At 31.0% G+C, this 18,909-nt stretch overlaps 1 protein-coding gene across 7 annotated transcripts in view; it reads left to right on the top strand.

Moving 5' to 3' along the window:
• Rgl (Ral guanine nucleotide dissociation stimulator-like) overlaps positions 1–18,909 on the top strand; it is a 40,907-nt gene that overhangs the window by 2,232 nt on the left and 19,766 nt on the right. Inside the window, exons 1-2 of one of the 7 annotated variants that reach the window (XM_015978248.2) lie at positions 5,422–5,472; positions 18,492–18,605. In XM_015978248.2, the coding sequence (XP_015833734.1) occupies positions 5,437–5,472; positions 18,492–18,605 (150 nt within the window). In that variant the 5' untranslated portion in view covers positions 5,422–5,436. Of the gene's footprint in view, positions 1–5,421; positions 5,473–9,243; positions 9,678–14,634; positions 14,764–18,376; positions 18,419–18,491; positions 18,606–18,909 lie in introns of those variants that run through there. The other 6 variants (XM_008192988.2, XM_008192987.2, XM_064356793.1 and 3 more) reach the window with 6 other exon arrangements.

Here is an 18,909-nt window from a genome sequence, read left to right as displayed (position 1 = left end):
AAACAGGTTCAATGATTTTTTAGCAAAGTTTTTACCATCTCAATGCAAATTCATACTTATTTTATTGCTTTTAAAATGAATTAAATAAACGCTTAAAATTACAATCAAAAGTTTGAATGAAAAAAAAATTAAATTACATATTATGAAAAAGAATTCAAAGAAATGTTTATTTGCAATAGTTTTTTTTAATTAAATCTTTTTGTATGTCAGTTGTTACTTTTATTTAAATTTTTGTAATATGGTAGGTATAATATAGGTTGAAAACCCACTAACTTTATTAATTTTATTATACGAGTTTTTATTTTTTTTTATAAAAACTTAATGTTTAAATCTTGTAAAAAATACGGTTCCGGTCTTCTAACATAAATCGGTTACCAATATGTTAAACATAACTAAAAAAAATGTGTCCAGTTTTTTAATAAAAAATTATTTTTAAACGATAGAAATTTTTTTCACTCACAGCGTGCTCAAAAACTGGCGCACCAACTCAATGGTGTGTGGTAGAGAAGTTGTTACATATAATGGTAAAAATAGTAAAAAAATTCTTTGTATTAAAGGTATTGATAAATAACGGATTTTAGATAAATGATATGTGGCAACGTTGTCTAACAGTCATGACCGCAATAGAATTTTAGCAATAATAAAAATAAATTATTTTTGAAACGGTTTCCTAGGAAATAATTCCCAGTGTTGGCACATCTACACATTGTGATTTTTTGGATGAATTTTTATTTTTTTAAATTAAAAAAACTGCTTAAAATCTGATTGTAAATTTTAAAATAATTATTAATCGTTCTGTTACGGAACGATTGCCTGGTATGAAAAATAGAAATATAAAAAAATAATGAAAACTAAAGAAGTTAACACAATAAGTTTGTAGCTCCAGATTTTTTAAAATATAACTTCAGGAATTTTTTCAACATTTATCCCATAATCTGCACTTGCTTCTCAATAACGTACCACTGAGTTGGTGCGCCAGTTTTTGACCACCCTGTATTACAAGGTGAGCGTGCTAAAGTAATAAACACCTGGATATAAATCAGCGTTTTCTATTAAATACATACTTTATTTTTTCTCTTGATATGCATTTGAATTTTTGATTTTGTTTTAATTAAGTTTTTTGAACTAGGGAAATTTTTTCAAGTATTTTCTGCAGCCATTCAATATTAATTAATTAATAATAATTGTAGTAAGGAATTGTAGAAAAAAATCATGTGTGTAAAAAATGAAGTAGTTAATTTTAGTATTAGTTTTTGAGATTAAAAATAGGTATTCTTTTGCATCAAAAAGTTCCCACCATATTTTTTTCATTGCTTCACGTTGTGTTTCATAAAATAATATTTCTGATTTTTTCAGTCTGTTATAGTGTTTCAAATAAATATACTTTTCCTCAAAAGTTAATGAAGTCTAATTATTTTCACATCAAACAAATTTTTTTAGCCTGCGTTTGAAGAAAACGCAATATAAAGTGGACCTGAAGTGTACCTTCAAACCAATGTATCTTTGTGGGAAGCCCCGAATTTTTTTTTGTTTCAATATTTGGACTAGTGAAATCGTTCTCTACAACGCTCTGAAACCGAAATTTGCTAATTTTATAACTGTGTATTTGCTGATCTGTGAAATAAATGGGTTAATTTAGGAGCAATATCCAATTAATAAAGTAACCAATTTTTTTCTTTAAAATTCAATTCAGATTTTAGTCGAACAATCGTCCGAACAGTTTGCTACAAAATATCGTGTTATAAATATAAATGAGAAGTACAGTAGAACTTGGTTATAACGAACACTCAACGAACTTCAGAATTTATACGTTCGTTATACAGTGAAACCTCTCTTAATGAACACCTCCGAAGAACGGACACTTCTTCACAACGGACATTTTTGTAGGAACGTTACAAAGCCTATATTAAAGTTTTTATCTCTCATTAGTGGACAGTGGACACCTCTCTACAACGGACAATTTAAGATTCTTCATTGGTGTCCGTTCTTGAGAGGTTTTACTGTATAACCGAATGTCATTCTTATGCAGTAATTTTCAAGTTAAATGACTTCCTAAAGTTTGAAGTGAATACTGGAAATAAAGTATTCATGTATCTTATTAAGAAAAATACATAATTACTTTAGTATACAAGCTGTTTCAAAACTATAAAAACGCCAACGTCGCATTTTACTAAATTATTTTTTTAAATAGGGTTCATAAAAATGTAAAATAGTTATCAATGATTAGATTTCTCATTGAAACTATAAATTATATTAGCTATTAATTTTTTGGAGTGTATGAATAAATTGTAACAACTACTTTTGGGAGAAAATGCGACGTTGGCATTTTTATAGTTTTGAAACACCTAATACATACATATGATAATAATTTGGCCAATATTCTATTTATTTGCTTATTTTTGTTTGTCATTGTAGCTGTTGTCGAGGTATGTATTACTTTTGGAATCTGTCTGTAATATTGGAAATGTTTATTGCTTCATACGTTATAACCGAGTTACAGACCGCTTTTTTATCTGAATATTGGACTTTAAAAACTAGTGTTCGTTCTAAGCGAGGTTCTTGTGTTCGTTAAAAGCAAACCAATTATAAGAATATATAGGGTTGCCATAATTCGTGTATAGTGATACGGGACATTTTAGGAAACACAGGGGGAGGTGTACAAAATTGGTTTTATTGCTAATGCAAGTAAATATTTTAATTCCACAGAAAAAAAAGGAACTAATTTCAACACTCAAAATTTACTGTTTTTCTACTGTGTAAGAAAGTTTTGACAACTGTTTGGCATTTCTCATTATGAAACGTGAGATTATTTTTAACAAAGGTCTAGGCACAGTTCTTATCGGAATTTAAGGACCATTCAAATTGAGTAATTTTTACATTTTTCCTCTGTTAGTCTATTACCTGCACACAAAATTGTGTTTGTGTTTCTTTTAAAAATACTTTTCCTTGCTAGCACACTGAAATACGGGACAAAAACGGGACCTAACAGAATACGGGAGGGAATCTTCAAATACGGTGACAGTTCCGTATATACGGGACGTATGGCAACCCTAAGAATATAGGACTTTAAAACGGACTTTATACATTTTGTTCGTTATATTCGAGCGTTCGTTAAAAACCGGGTTCGTTATAATCGATTCCACTATATTGATAAATATGACAAATTTATAATTTCTGCAGTTTTTCTCTTTCATTATTTCTTTTATAATTATTGTATGTAACTATTGGAAAAAAGTTAGGAAATTGTTCCATCAAACTTTTTTTTACTGCGTAAACTTACCATATAATATTAAATTTATTGAATGGATAAACTGTGTTTAAAATACTTCGCAAGTAATTTTCGTAGAACAGTGAGGAAACGAGGGTTGTGTAGACGCCGTTTGTAGTGCTTGCGTCATAGTTGCGCCATTTTTGGTCGTTAAAATTGGCAAATTAGATAGCTCCATTACGTCACAATTGAACATCCCACGACTACTAGATCCGTGTTGATGTTCGCATTTCAAATGCTTTAATTTCAAACCCACGACGAGATTTGCTTTGTAAAAACTGTTTGTGAAGATTTTTTTCATTCTGTACCAATTTTTATCTTTTCCACGTGCCACAGCGTTGTCTAGACAATGACGCAGAAAATGAATATATTTATATGTATGTCGAGAAAGGGTCGGTGCATCAATGTATCAAATGTTTCGGTGATAGGAAATGCGTGGTACTGTTTAAATTTGATATCATAATCGGACACATTTTTCAGAAAGATCGCTTCCTGGCGTCAGTTTTTGTTTTGATATCAAACATTAATTTTTAGAAGCGCCAAATGTCAATAAACAAGGCGAATTTTGATCAGTTTTTTCTCATTAAAAATAGCTTTGTTTTTGACGCCACGATTCGTAGAACATCGAAATTTATTAATGGTCGATTAGAATAACGTCTTGTTTGATAAAATGGATCGTAAAGCATCGTATAAATAAGCAAGAGTTTCCCGTCACATGTTCGGTTGTTTTTATACTAGGAGACACCACCTTCTCTCATAAAACGCAGAATGCAAGGCCCACGATAAAAGGAGCATCGTTTAAACTTCACCCTCGCAATATACAAGTTTATTATTGCCCGTGTGTTGCATTTTGTGTGTTTTTCCAACTTGTTGGTGTTAATGGAGTTTTGCATTTAATTTTACAAAAGCTTCGCCTATTCAGTTTCCGTTAAATTATACTTTCCACCATAGCTTTCAAGATGAAAGCGCTCTTTGCTCTACTAAAGGGCATATTTGCTTTTTGTTCGGATCATGTCGAACACACGCCGCGAAAAATAGAACGGATTTGCAGGAAATTGGACTTGTGGAATTTTTTACATTTAATTTACTCGTGATTGATGGAAACGTGGGTCTGTCAGGGGGAAATCGATAAGGCTTTTATTCGGTCTTTTAATACATGGAAACCGTTTTTATGGTCATAATAATGTATTTCTGTTGGGGGTTATTGGGTCAATATTTACACCACCTGTCGATATTTTTCTTCATTTACGATGTCACGTTTTGGTATTGATCGTTCTTTACGCTATTCCTTATGGAATCTGACGTTACCTTTCGTAAGTAATCCATAAAGTTGAATAGTGGAAGAAAATGGGATTTTACGGCTTCGCCAGATGGAAACAGATGCATTTAAAATTGGAATGAACCCATAAAATGTGTAAAACGTTCACTTTCTTGATTATGGTTGAAAATAACTTGCACTGGAAAACGTACATGAAATTCCTGCTCAGGTGCTATGCCACGACAGTTTGTTTGATGACTTTCGGCCGCTTGTAATTAATTTTCTTTTTGGTGGAAGTTTGGACATCAACTTGACAGAAAGTTCTTATTGTTTAGCGAGTTTTGGTAAAAGTGTGGTTTACTTCGCGTTCTTTTCGACAGTTTGATTGCTTGGGTTTTATAGTTTCGAAGTGGTAATGAAAAAGCAACACTTTAACGCACAAATTAATTACGAAGAAACATTAAGTACACGATAAAAATAATTTCTCTGTTAATTAACGCGTCAGTATAAATTTATTTGAAAATTCGATTCTTTCAAGAAGTTTATTTCTAGTTTGCATATTATCATTTCAACTGATTCTAACTGGAATCGTTCGATTTTCTCACGGCCAACAGGTACATGTATTACCTACATTATGGGTTTATCGTTTTGCCAATTTATTTGACAGTAAACGTGAAACAATATTTTTAAATGAAAAAGGTCAGTGTTCACAGAAATAATTAGTGATTATGAACGTCATTTATTTTGCTATTTTACGCATGATAATTAAATAACGTGTAATTTGTTTATCGTGATACATAAAACTATGACGTTTGTTGTTTTATTTGTTTGGTAACATTAAAAGCCATTGTTTTGTGTATTTATATACAGTTCTAATTAACGATAAAATCGATATAAGATTGATTTATTGATGTTGAAAAGTTTTGCGATAGATAACGTCTGCTCCGTAAGTCTTACCGAAAAAATGATTTATTTGTGATAGAATGGGGAAATTCTCGAGTCGGGTATAAAGGTTAATAGTGCCATTCGTTCTTCTCCAAAGGTTGTGTGTGGATGAGGGTGTGAACTGAGGTGTGAACGTTTATTTGAATAAAACAAATTTCTTTGTCATGTTTAATGCATTCTTTGAGTGTCTTCTCCGTACAGAATCACGTGAAGTTTAATCCACGAATTTTTTATTGGATCTATTATCGAAAAATAATAACACGTTGTTATTTCTAGGCCAATATTTTCTGGAGCAAATTTGAAAGCCGAAAACTAAGCAGTGGCTTACAAAAGAATGTAATTTAATTATTTTTAAAATTAGTTTCGTAGAGATTAATACCAGTGGCGACTCAGTGGAACCTTGGAAATTTTGCAAATTAAGTAAGTTATTAGCTGCGGACAACTTAATTTTTGGTGTAAATGAATGATTTTTCGTCGTGTTTTAACGAAGTTTTACTCAGAAAAACGAGCTAAATCTCTGAACTGTATGTTTATCATACAGTTTATCATTTTTTTGACGAAAATGTGAGAAATAAGTGGGTTAAAAGGTATACTAAAATGTATCAAGAAGGCAAGTCATTTTTGACACACCTACATAGATAATTTTGAAATAGGGTAATTGGAAATAGATGGAAATAGATTATTTTTCGGCGTATTTTAACAAAATTTCGCGTTTTCGTTCAAAAAACGAGCTAAACCACTCATTTTTTGACAAAATCTTACACAACAAGCGAGTTTGTTTCTACAAAATACCTGTAAATCTTAACAACAATTATCACACAAAAAATATTTTCTTCTAATTCTAATGAAATAGATCGTTATGTACGTCATTTATTGTAAATTTTTCAGTCTGTTAATACTTTAACTAAATCCGCGAAAAAAGTGGCAAAAGTATTTATAAAATTTAAAGTTGCTTAAAAATCTAAAATATGCTTAAAAGCATTTGAAAAGGTAAAAAATGTAGTTTTGAACTATAATTAAGGTACCTTACCTACCTAGTTTTCAACGTTTTTAGAAAAATTTGGAAAAATATCCTTACTTTTGAGGAAAATTTCGCAAAAAATATTCCTGGCTTATAAGCGAATCGAAACAAAATTCCGCAAAAAAAAATTACATAATATTCAATGTTCTTAATTAAGAGACTCTTTTAACGAAATTTCACAAAGTATTGAAGTTTTGGGTGAAAAACGTACTAAAACGCCCCAAAAAGTTTCTCGGTTTGAGTGAGCCAATTTTTACGAGCAAAGATGATCTTTTGAATAATGTATTATTAAAGGATAATAATTTTGGATATACCTAAAGAACGTGGTTTTATAACTTTTTTAGGAAATTTTGACACAAAATATTAATTACATAATCACTTCAAAAACGAGTTAAATACAGGATCAACAGTAATAAGCGAGTATTATTTATCTCGAAATAGGGTAATTTTCGATGTGTTTTTTTTTTCAAAATTATGCAAAAAAGTGTTTTGCATAATTTTTTTTATATATTTTGCATATTTTGTGGAAAATCTACAAAATAAGTGAGTTAAAGAAATTAAACAACAATTACGAGTATATTATGCTTATCTTTCGTTTGTAATTTTTGATTTGTTTTAGCGAAATTTTATAAAATAACTGAGTTTCAGTTGAAAGACTTGCTGAACATTAGTTACAGTTGTCATTTTTTAAGTACATTATACCATTGTTTTCGGTGACAGAAATCAAATTTCACTCACAAGAGACATAAAGCTATCAGTTCTACTTAGAAGTGAGTAATCTGGTAAAAATTGGTGAAAACAATGAAACTGATTATTTCATAACTATAGCATCCACAGGTCACTGTAAAAACTGATACATGGAACCATGCTAATGTTACAGGCGGATATTTACTTGAAATTCTTGGATTTTTTTTTACAATGCACCTATAAAAAAATGTCGTATATCACACATGATCGAAATGCCATTATAAAGGTCGTGAGAAGTGTCTAAATTCTTACTCGCATATAATGATGCATTTCTATCACTTATCATCTTTATCAGACAATCTGTCTATAAATGAATGTAAGATCGTAGAAGGTATTAAAAGTTTGCCGCTTCTTTCCAGGAAAAACAAACAATGTTGGTATTTGAAAAACTGGTTACTGGTTGCCTTAATAGATAAAATTTGATAGTTTTCAAAAATTTCATAGAAATAAAATAATTAAATGCGGCAAATTCAAATTACAGAACCATCTAAGATGATCTTACACTCTTTTATAAACAGTCTGTAAAATATACTATAATATTCTATATACCTTCAGTGAATAATTTTTCGGTTTGTTAAGCGAAAAATAATAATTTTGAGTCAAAGTTATGCATTTTTAGGACAATTTTCTTAATAAAAAAATTTTCTTTGTTTATAAAATGATCAAAATTTTACGAAACATCATTCATTTATTTGCAGTTATAGATGTCAAAGTAAGTTTTTAGCTCAAAAGTTGCTGATTTTTTGATGTAATTGAGAGATTGTTCTTGTTCATAAACTAATTTATTTAAAAATCATCGAACGTCATTTTCGGTTATTTTTAACGAAATTTGCAAAATAAGCGAGTTTTTAGTTCGAAATAGGGTATAATTTTCGATGTGATTTAACGAAAATTTACGAAAAATGATGCGTTTTTTACCAACAATAGAAATACCTAAATCACACCAAACAGCCCGATAGTACATACATCGATTTTGATCTTCGAGTAACTTGCTCATTTACAAAATTTTACAAAGTCAGTGGGAACTAAATGTGAACTAACAGAAAGCTAACAACAATAACGTCGTTTTTTATTTGTAATTTAATTTTTGACCTGTTTTACCGAAATTTCGTGAAATAACTTGAGTTTTGGTTGATAAACATGATGTAATCTTCTACTAGTATTTCTTTATTAATAATTTTTCGGTTTGTTAATAGGCTACTAATGAAAATAATAATTTTGCCTCATTAATTTTAAATCATCAAAATAAAAAAAATAGATCATTCATTTATTTGCAATATTTCAAGGGGTTTTTCAAGTGAGTTTTTAGCTGAAAATCGGCGTAATTTTCGACTAATTCCGAGATTGTTCTTGCTTACAAAACGACCTAAAAAGCAAAATTTTTCAAACGTCAATTTTGATTAAATTTGTGGTCATTTTTGACGAAATTTGCAAAATAAGTGAGTTTTTTTACCTGAAATTTCTCGGTTTGAAGGTTAATTTTTGGTTTGTAATTGTAAATTTTAACATAGTATTTTCTCAAAATATTTAGGGAATTTGAGCAAAAAACGAAATTTCAATTTCAAAATATGGGCTTTTGGTAATTTTAGATACTTAGGACAGAAAGTGCAATGTTGGGGAACAGGAAAAACTTGTTTAAAGCCCACGAGCCGCCACTGAGGTATTCATGTATACAGCATGTCCCGGAACATTTTTTTTGGTCAGTTCTGGACCATCTGTTACTTTTTGTAGTGAAAAACTAGTAGTAGAAACACATCCTTGACCTTCCTCATCCATGTTATTGTTGCTTGAGATGCTTCAAGTGTTGCCAATCGTAAACAAGGTGTTCTCTCTTTGGTTTCCCCGTTCTACGTTCTGTTTTCCTGTTCCCCTATACACAAAACATGTGGAAATTGCATCAATCCAGCAGGTGCTATATTTATAGTAAGTCCGAGGGCGCTTTGCGTTGCGCTTGCGTTAAAAATGTCAATTAAACGACACGCTACGCTCGCAGAGCTCGCAGGAAGCAATGATATTCATTATACTGTCGGGGGACGTTTGGAGTAGTGGATCAAAGCGCGTCGGTGCGGTCGTCCTTTTATCTATGCACTCCTTCAGATTGCCGCCGATTTCTCGCATTATCGATTCGAGGATTTAATCCAATCTCCGTGATTCTCTTGGATTATTCAACGGATCGTCAATAGTTATGTTGCTTTTCGGTTGATTTCACGAAAAAAAATAACATGCTGCTACCGACCAACTCGACGTCAGTCGGCTTTCAACAAGAACTTTATCACAGTGTCACCGAAAAAACTAAGTTTTTTGCCTCCAAATGCCTTAACAGGAGTATTAGTCCTAGCGGTGATAGAATGAACGATTCGTTTCGGGGAAGGTTCAGGTTTTGCGTTTGTACACTGCCGAGGAAAAGTAACAAAAAGACGACCAAGTGGTATGTGAAGGTAAGCAAATAATTGAATTTTTTTTTCAATGATCAAAACTGCATTTGTGTATTTATTTCCGGTAATTGATGCGTGGAATAGTTTGCTGATTGCTGCATAAAACATGTGAAAATAACATTGTACCAAGGTCGCTTTGTAGCTGTTGTTTACGTTGTGCAGAAATTTTCGAATGCACTTTGGAAATACCCATCGTGATTTTAAATTTAAATTTTGTTCGGTTTTTAAATGTTTACCATAATTTTGGCACAAGTGTGTATAGAGTTGTAACATTAAACATTTGGTCTTGAAGTTATTAAATAATTCGTGTGTGGTTGTGGCCAGCTGCGTTTTGATTGCAAAAATGAACGATTGTCGTCCGTAAAGCAGTCCATTTCGTACTCTTATGTCATTGTTAAATTGTCATGGAAATCGTCTCCAAAATGACCGAAAAACTGTACACATGTGTAACTTCGCTTGCATAATTTTTCTTATTTTTACAAGTTACTTAAAATAACCATTTCCTACTTGTAAATATTTGCCACACCTTAACACTCCCATTTCTTGCTTCATTTAGGGGGTGATTATTAATTCACCGTCTGGTATTTACTCGACTGAATTAGTTAAAAATAATTCTTGAATTGATTTTTATTATTATAGTAATTAATGAGAATCAGAAATAAACTAGTAGTCCAATAATAATTTTCCCATTAAACTTTGATGACTTATTTTTTGAATTTTTACGTTCAGTAATTACTAGGTTTAATTTTTTCAAGGGCAGTTTGCGTCAAATCACGAAAAAAATAGTCAAATTGGATAAAAAATGGTGCTAGATTGGTCTTTTTCGAGTACTTAAACACGTCAAAACTTGTTTTTTTTTTGGTGAAATTTTGTTAGAACTCAACTATAAATCACTAAATTTGGTAAGAAATTATGTTGTTTCTTTAATTTGTAATGTTTCTCGTTTTTTTTTATTAAGTTTTTAAGAAAACTTAATAAAAAATAAGTCAAAAAAGCGCCAGTTTGTGTTGAAAATGGTTTTATTTTGTTTTACTAGACTCTTAAAAGCGAGATTTTGTTAATATGGAATGAAAAGTTCATAAAGCTTTTTTTATGATCGTTTTAGCACGTTGTTTATCCTGAATCATATTAATTTGAGAAATTTTGTTTAAAATAAACCCAAATTGTTCTTTTTAGGCGTTTTATCTGTTTTAGAAACGCATTTGAATCGTTTATTTTAGAAAGGGACTATCCGACGTTTTTTCTACAATAAACGAAAATTCAGTGTCTTTATCTCATTTCAGTTCATAGTAGAATTGCAACAGCGCATTTGAATTTTCTAAAGTGAAAAAAAGCACAAATTGCGAGTTTCTGTATAAAAAAAGAATTCTGTGTTAAACTAAATCCCAGCGACACACTTTGAGCTAAGAAAACCCACCAAAAACTCTCAATTTGTGCTCCATTTCATTCAAAAAAATGCAAATGCTCTGTTGCAAAATTTTACTATATGGACTGAAATGGGATATAGAATAAATGACGTGACATGAAGCATGACTACTTTCTGCACCAAACGATAGGTCTATAAATGAACACAGTGAAAAATTGTAAAAAAAATTACTTGGCTTTTTTCTGCAATAAACGATTCAAAAAAGATCTGGAAAAGTTTTCAAAAAGCAGCCGAAAAACTACTAAATGAATCGTTAAGAACATTATTTTGTTTTTTAGGGATATTTTAGACATTGGTTTTAACACATTTATGTCAGAGTTTCTCAAAAGTTTTATCTGAATATGTTCATCTGAAAATGTTCAAAAATCGAAGCAATTTTTGCACCTTTTAAGCGTTTACAAGTGCATTATTGTGTTAAACAGCCATTTTTTTGAGAATTGTTGGTAAACTGCAAAAACATCGATAAATTGTATTGAAAATGATATCATTTTACAAACGCAAATATCCAGTGAAATTTCGTAAAACATTACACAAAAAACTATTTATTTGGATCGAAAATTCTATTATTTTTACCTTTTTCTCGCATTTAAAGATATTATTTTTGAGCTAAACACATATTTTCGCGAATGCTTGAAAAATTACAAAACTGGGACAAAAATGGCATTATTTTAGTATTGTTTTTGGAAGGTTTTTCGTACTAAATATTTCGCGATGTATCGATAAAAATTAAACAAAAAATTGTCAAATTTGTTCTTCAATGTTGGAAGTTTTACTTTCTACAAACGATCAGGCACATGTTTCAGTCAGACAATCGATTATTATTATTTCACCATATCTTACGAAATAAAAAAAATTGTTGAATAGGTAATTTGTCTTCTTCGAACACTTAGACTCGTCAAAGTTCAGTTTTTTGTCAAAATTTTGTTAAAACGGAGTGAGAAATTAATTACTTTTATTAAAATGTTTTTTAAGTGTTTTAGCACATTGTACAGCCTTAACTAAAGAACACTGTCATTTCGCCAAATTTAGTCAAAAATCGCCTAAAATGGTGTAGTTTTGATGCGTTTTTTTAGGCGAGATTTTGTTGAATAAATTAGAACGAAAAGCTATGTACTATACCAAGTCAAAATTTTCAATATTTTTTCCATAGGCTTTATTTTGAGGAATTTTTTGGCCAAAATAAACTGAAAAGTGTAAGTGGCTTTTAGTTTTATTTATTTCAGTCCTTTTACATCGCTATTTTTGTGAAATTTAGCTAAACCGAGCTAAAAAATCTATAAATCAGATTGGAAATGATATTGTTATATTACTACGTTCTTCATTCAAACGTGCAATTATTTGTCAAAAATGATCCTGAAATTGAACTTGAACTAGATCGAAAATGTCATTACGTGTATTTCGTCGTTACATTTGGATTTTTGTTTGCAAAATGTTAGGCACTTTTTTTAGTCAGAATTGATTGATTATTTTACGAAATTACTCAAAAAAACCGTTTTGTGTAGTTCTTTATTAAGAACTTTGAAATAAAAACTCAGAGACATTTTTTCTGGTTTTTGGCAATTGATTCGCATTTTTTTCTTTTTATTAATAATGGAGTGTTATACTCAAAAGTTAAAGTTTTTGGAAATTGCAGATTCTGAAAGTGGACACAAAATGATGTCTAGTAATATCGGTCTGAGTTTTTTTAAATCGGTACTTTTTTAGTAATCATAGAAAATTTGCGCTGTGACGTAAGCAATGTTTCGACGATGATTCGTCAGTCTATCGCTGCATACAATTAACGCTACGACCTACGTTTGGGCTGGTAAACGTCAAATACAAATGTCAAAACTGTAAGTTGTCGATTGTGACTGTGTTGTGCGCTAATATTTTGCAGGAGTTTGTGTTTTGGTAAAATGACTGCTTCTGCAGCACATCTAAAGTTGTTTGTAAAACAACAGAGGCAGAAATAAAGAAAAGACGTACGTTTCTCAAGCTATCTTTGTTGGCAAGTTTTCTATCTCAAGTTCTGTGACTGGCTGATTCAAAAAGGAACATTGCTGACGTCAGGTCCGGAATTTTCACCTTTTCAATTATTTTTCTCAAAAACGGTAGAGCTTTAGTTAAAATAAAAAAATATGGGTCGCCTATTTTGTTGTTGGCTGTCCATATAAAAATTTTCATTTGTTAGTATGACACTCCATTATTATCCTCCCCACTGATCATCTTAGGCAATACAGGGTGTTTCACGTAATTTTACGAGACCTGCGCCTATAAAACGCAATTAACAATACATATTGCAATATGTATGTAAAGTTTTATGAAACACCCTGTTTAATAATAACCACTAGTTGTAACCTTCGACCCATTTCCATATGGTTTTTAGTAAAGCTCGTGTTTCATCTTTTAAAGAAATTCCAGATTTATCACGTCTTCGCAGTGATGTTTATGACAGGAAAGACATTAAGCTTGTTTACAGCTCGTTTCTTGCATCTGACATAGTGGCCAAATCCAGGGGGTGGTAGTTGTAAATACACGACTGTTCAAATCCTCTATAAAAGCTTGCACATTTTGACACTCTTTCAAAGTAAGGATTTTCCGATTGGCATTTTACGATTTTAAAAGAGCTCAAGGCTTTTCTCGAAATAGATGGATTACAATATTGAAGAGAAATGGGTTAGAAGGTGTGACATTTTAACGATTATTACTGTGCAACTGACAGGCCATCTCGAATTTTGTTTGAAAAATTATTGATGGTTTTGAAACAATACACAAACTAGTCTGTTGTTATCGATCAAACGCTTGGTGCATGTATTGTTATTAGTGATAAGTAACTTTAATTCATTCACACAATGGTCTATTTTTCTTTTATACCTATCTTTAGACATACGTTCATAACACGTGACTTTAGGCACATGTTGTATCAAAAGAAAAATTCAATGCAACGGAAACGTGATGCATTTGAATGGAACGGACGATTTCTTTTTGATAAAATAAATTGCAGCAAGTCGCTAAACAAGTCGCATCATTTGTTGACTTAAATTAATAAATAGAGGTAAGTGTGCAAGGTCTAAAATTTGCTGATTATCACTTTCTAAGTGGAAATTCTAGTTGCTGTGAGGAAGTAATTGGCGTTTTTGAGTGTCCTTGATGATAATTGTGCTTCCTTTTTGATCTAAATTTATTACGCTTTTTGCTCCGATATGTGAACGCATTAGCATGCCAAAGTTTGTAATGGCTTCACTTTGAATTTAGTCTCCTAATCAGATTTCGCCGTTGTTTATTAAAATCGATCGAAATTAAATTTAGGCTCGGAGCTGAATAAGCAATTCTCTCAATAATGCAATTGCAGTGTTTTTAATTGATTTATGTTCATTATCTTTAAAAAAAGGGAGAAATCAATGAGGTTGTTTTTAGAAGCAAACTACGTCAGGATTGCCTTCATTAATTTGAATATTTTATGATGAAGCACAATGAACTGTTCGAGGTAACACAAATCGATTCAAAATACAGTCTCAAACTTTGAATAATTTGTTTGTATCGCTTGATCAGAGTCTTTGTACATATGAAATGGAGACGACATCCATTGTTACAGTACTTAACTGCCAGGTATTACGCTTTTGTCGCGCTCTTCTGAACCGTGAAGAAGACACACGTTTTACTTTCACATATTTTTTACACGAGGTGAGTCACCAACCCTCAATTAACCGGGGGTCGATAAAAATGCGTCCAATTTTGTTAAGTCGTTAAGTTTACTCGACGTCGTCTCTTTGAGCTGACAATTAATCTATAAAATTAATTGCAGCAATTTTCCTTTTGTTACTTTTAATTTGAGTGGTCGTAACGAAACTAATGAAACACGTGTAATTTTTCCGTGAATCCTCCCAACTTGTACGTGGATTATGTTGTTGAACTCTGCTTTGTTGTGTCATTTCTACGTGGAAAAATTGAGACTAATCAGGAATATAATGGAAGTGTCTGTTGCAGCAGATTCTTTGTTTCGCATCTGACGTTTTTCTAGTTAAAAATAAAAAACACGATCAGCTAACCTAGATTTTTCGATACTGGAATTGTGAAATTCAAAGTTCGGATATTGCGTGTATTTTCCAGAGGACAAACGACATAATCATATGTTTCGTGTTATTAGACTGTTCGTGTATGTTTGAATGAAATTCGGTGTCAAGAGACTGAGGCTCGTACGAAAGCTGAGTAAACTAGCTTTTATCTGATGGTTTTTGTCATAGAAGTTTAGAACTTTGACTTGGGATAAAAGCCAGCATTCTAAACGGCCTTTGACTCTTTGTGCCCTCAAATGGACAACAAATGTTATTCATCAACGAGGTTTTAAGAAAATTAACTAAATTAAGGAAAGTTGCTTTACCTTTAACTTGTTTTTTAAGGCGACTTTAGAATTATAAAAGTTCAGATGAATGTAAAATTACAACTGTATATTTCAAAGGACAATCCTTAATTCATATTAAAAGGATTTTAGTTTCTGAATGCAATGCAAATAAATTCATATTTTTTATGAATTCGGTGATTTTAATTTTGTAATTTATTTTGTTGTTTGAACTCTAAGCTTCTTTCAATAATAACTTAAACCTTTGTAACCGATGTAGAAATATTTATGATAAATATCAATCTAATTTGGGTTTTTTGTCACACAAAATTTACATTTTCAGTTTATGCATTTGTTAAGTTTATAATTATTTTGTCTTTTGGTAATATTATAATGCTTTGTATTCAGCAGAAATCAGAAGATTTTTATAGATGATTTGCTTAAACATAATTCAATTAAAAACGAGCCAATGCTGAACTCTACTTACGACTTTTTATCACACCAAATTTACATTTTCTGGTTTATGTATTTGCTACTCATAATTTTTTTATATTTATTTATCAAAATCGGAACTTTTTTACGTATGATTCGATAAAAAATAATTCGCCTAATGAGCCAATTCCGAAATGTTTTGAGAAAATTCTTTAAAACTCTAGAGAAGTGATTATTATTGTCGGTTTAGTATTTTTTAAGTCAAATGCTCACTTGGTAAGTTTTTTGTTTTCAGCAAAAATCTGTAAATTTATTCGGATATTTGCTTAATAATTCGTCTAAATATGAGCTAATACCAAAAATTTTTAAGAAAATTAACACCCAGTATTAGCTGTTTCAAAACTATAAAAACGCCAACATGGCATTTTCTCTCAAAATTAGCTGTTATTAATTATTAATGTAATTTATAGATTCAATGAGAGATCTAATCTTTAATTACTATTTTACATTTATCAGTCTTATTTAAGAAAATGCGACGTTGGCGATTTTATAGTTTTGAAACAGCTTATAGATAATTGTCGGTTTAACATTTAAAAATCAGGAAAATTTTCCGAATGATTCACTTAAAAATAATAAATTTGTCTAAAAACGATCCAATGCCGAAATATTTAAAAAAAATCATGAAGTCTTAGGAAGAAGTGATTGGTGTTTCGCAATTTTTGTACAGTCACATATTTTTTGGTAGTAAACTTTATTTTAAGCAAATTTTAGGAAAAGTACACGAATGATTCGTAAAAAAGTAATTCTTTTAAAAATGAGCCAGTGAGGATTCTTAGTAAAGTAAAAAAAAAATAATCATTTGTTGCCTAAATCTTTTTTCAACTATGTATATTTCAGAAAACTAATCTGAAATACATATAATTTTTTTCTTAAATGATTTTTTTTACATACTGAAAATGAACTGAATTAATGCACGCCTTGAAAGGGAAGTGTTAACTTTTACTTTAGCCACATTTCTTTTCAAAACCTCGTGTTGAAAAAGACTGTAGAAGGGACTAAGAAGGTGTCCAGAAATACTGTTTTTAAACTATTAAAAAATTCTTACAGAGATTTCTCCCGAAATTCCGCTAGGCATCATTCACCAATTAAATATTTCCACCCTCATTTATTTTTTGACTTGTTAAAATAGCATTCTACAGGGTAGGCTTTTTGTTGGGTGGTAAACACCATTTCGAAATACAGTGAACCTTCTTTAACGGACACCTTTTCATAACGGACATTTTTAAGGAACGTAACAAAACCTATATTAAAATTTCCACTTCCTATTAGCGGACACCCTTCCACCTTTCTAAAGGTGTCCGTTGTTGAGAGGTTTTACTGTAATTTAGATTGAGCAATTTTTGAAAAATTCTGTTCTGTCAATTTTTGGCTAAAATTCCGCAGACACGGCCTGCTCTAATTCAGTTCTTTTTCGATCTCATGTTATAAAAAATATATAAAAAAAATAATCGCAAATCTTCAGATACCAAAATTCCCTATAATTTTGAAGCTCGTTAGATGGATAAGAATTGAACACTAAAATTTTACCGATTTTACTACACGCCTTGTCTTCAATTTAATTAATTAAAATTATAAATTATTAAAATACTATTAATTAAAACATTTTTTTTGACAGTATTATAAGAGTGTACTCAATAATATGCAGTGCATCAAATTAGTTCATTTTTGACTTAACCATAATGAATAAATAATGCTAATGATTTTTATTTCCATTTTGGGAAGATGGCCAATGATTTTCTTTGAACAGTGAATTTTAAATTTTATCGTTTGTCTTTTGTGTTTTCTCCAAATACAGTTTATGTTTGATCAGTAGAAGCAAAAAACAGAGATTTTGTTACATAAAATAATGATTTAAAGAACAGAAAAACCTCGTAGTATATTATATGGGCAAATTTGTCTCGAAAAGAGGATAAACGGTTGAAAAGTATTTGCACAGGCTCTAAATTTAGATAAAATGTTACTTATCTACTATCGCTGTCAACAACTTGATATTTGTAGACCGCAAAATCCACAAAACGGAATGTTTGCTTTAATCTTGTTTGAAATGAAACCAATTCTTTTGGTCCAGTTTTGATGATAAAACCACCAACTACATCCATGAAATATTGTTATATCAAGAGACAAAGCAATTCTGACAGCTTTATTAAGAGGGTTTATGCATCCGGAAGGATAATACAGTTTGTATTGTTGTATAATAAACTTTGTTTTTCGATTAGAGAATAGTTTCACTTGACCACAGTTTAATTACGTCAATTATGCGCTCAAACCCATCATTTGATAAATTTCTTATTATATTCACGGTCACTGGTTCGGTTTTCCTCCGATGCGCAAACATACAAACAACAAACTCTGACTCATCCATGTTATCAAGTCCCCCTGTAGTGATTAACCAATGCTTTCTTCCTAGCTTCCCTCTTGGTAGCAGACGCGCCCTCCTTTTCTGTTTAATTAGGAATTAATCCTCGTGCGTGTGTAAACACTATGAGAGTAGTACTTGAGAGCGATAAGGTGTGTTTTGATTAGGTTTTTGGTAAAGATATGATCGATTGGACAAAATGTTGTAGCTGAATTTTTCTTCCAGCAGCCCACATGGCGACTGTGGGGCGAGGAAAAAGCCGATGGCGCTCTCTACACCGTCTACCTCAAAAAAGTTCGTTACCATCGACCCACGAGAAGTTTGTCATCATCACATTCGGTGAGTATGTTATTCCAACAGACGGCTTTATTACCACCAAGACTGATTTCAATCTCTAGGCGTTGTTTTCAAAGAGAAATAATGAAGTACGAGGACGTTGAACTTGGGGGAAATATGGAAAATTGTTTATGGATTATTTTAACGAGCTTTCAGCCAGTTGTAGTACAGCGAGATTTAAATAACAATCACTAAGAAGTAAAAGTACATTCATATGAGTCCAAACAAGAACATGAAAGTAAACGTCGCGTCTTGTTATGATTTTATGCGACAGTGAAAATATGACATAATTTTCGCGCTAGCATTT

Source organism: Tribolium castaneum, chromosome 5 (assembly GCF_031307605.1).
Source record: "Tribolium castaneum strain GA2 chromosome 5, icTriCast1.1, whole genome shotgun sequence".
Taxonomy (NCBI): domain Eukaryota; kingdom Metazoa; phylum Arthropoda; class Insecta; order Coleoptera; family Tenebrionidae; genus Tribolium; species Tribolium castaneum.
Note: the sequence above shows the minus strand (reverse complement) of the source record. Positions and strands in the feature narration are given on the sequence as shown.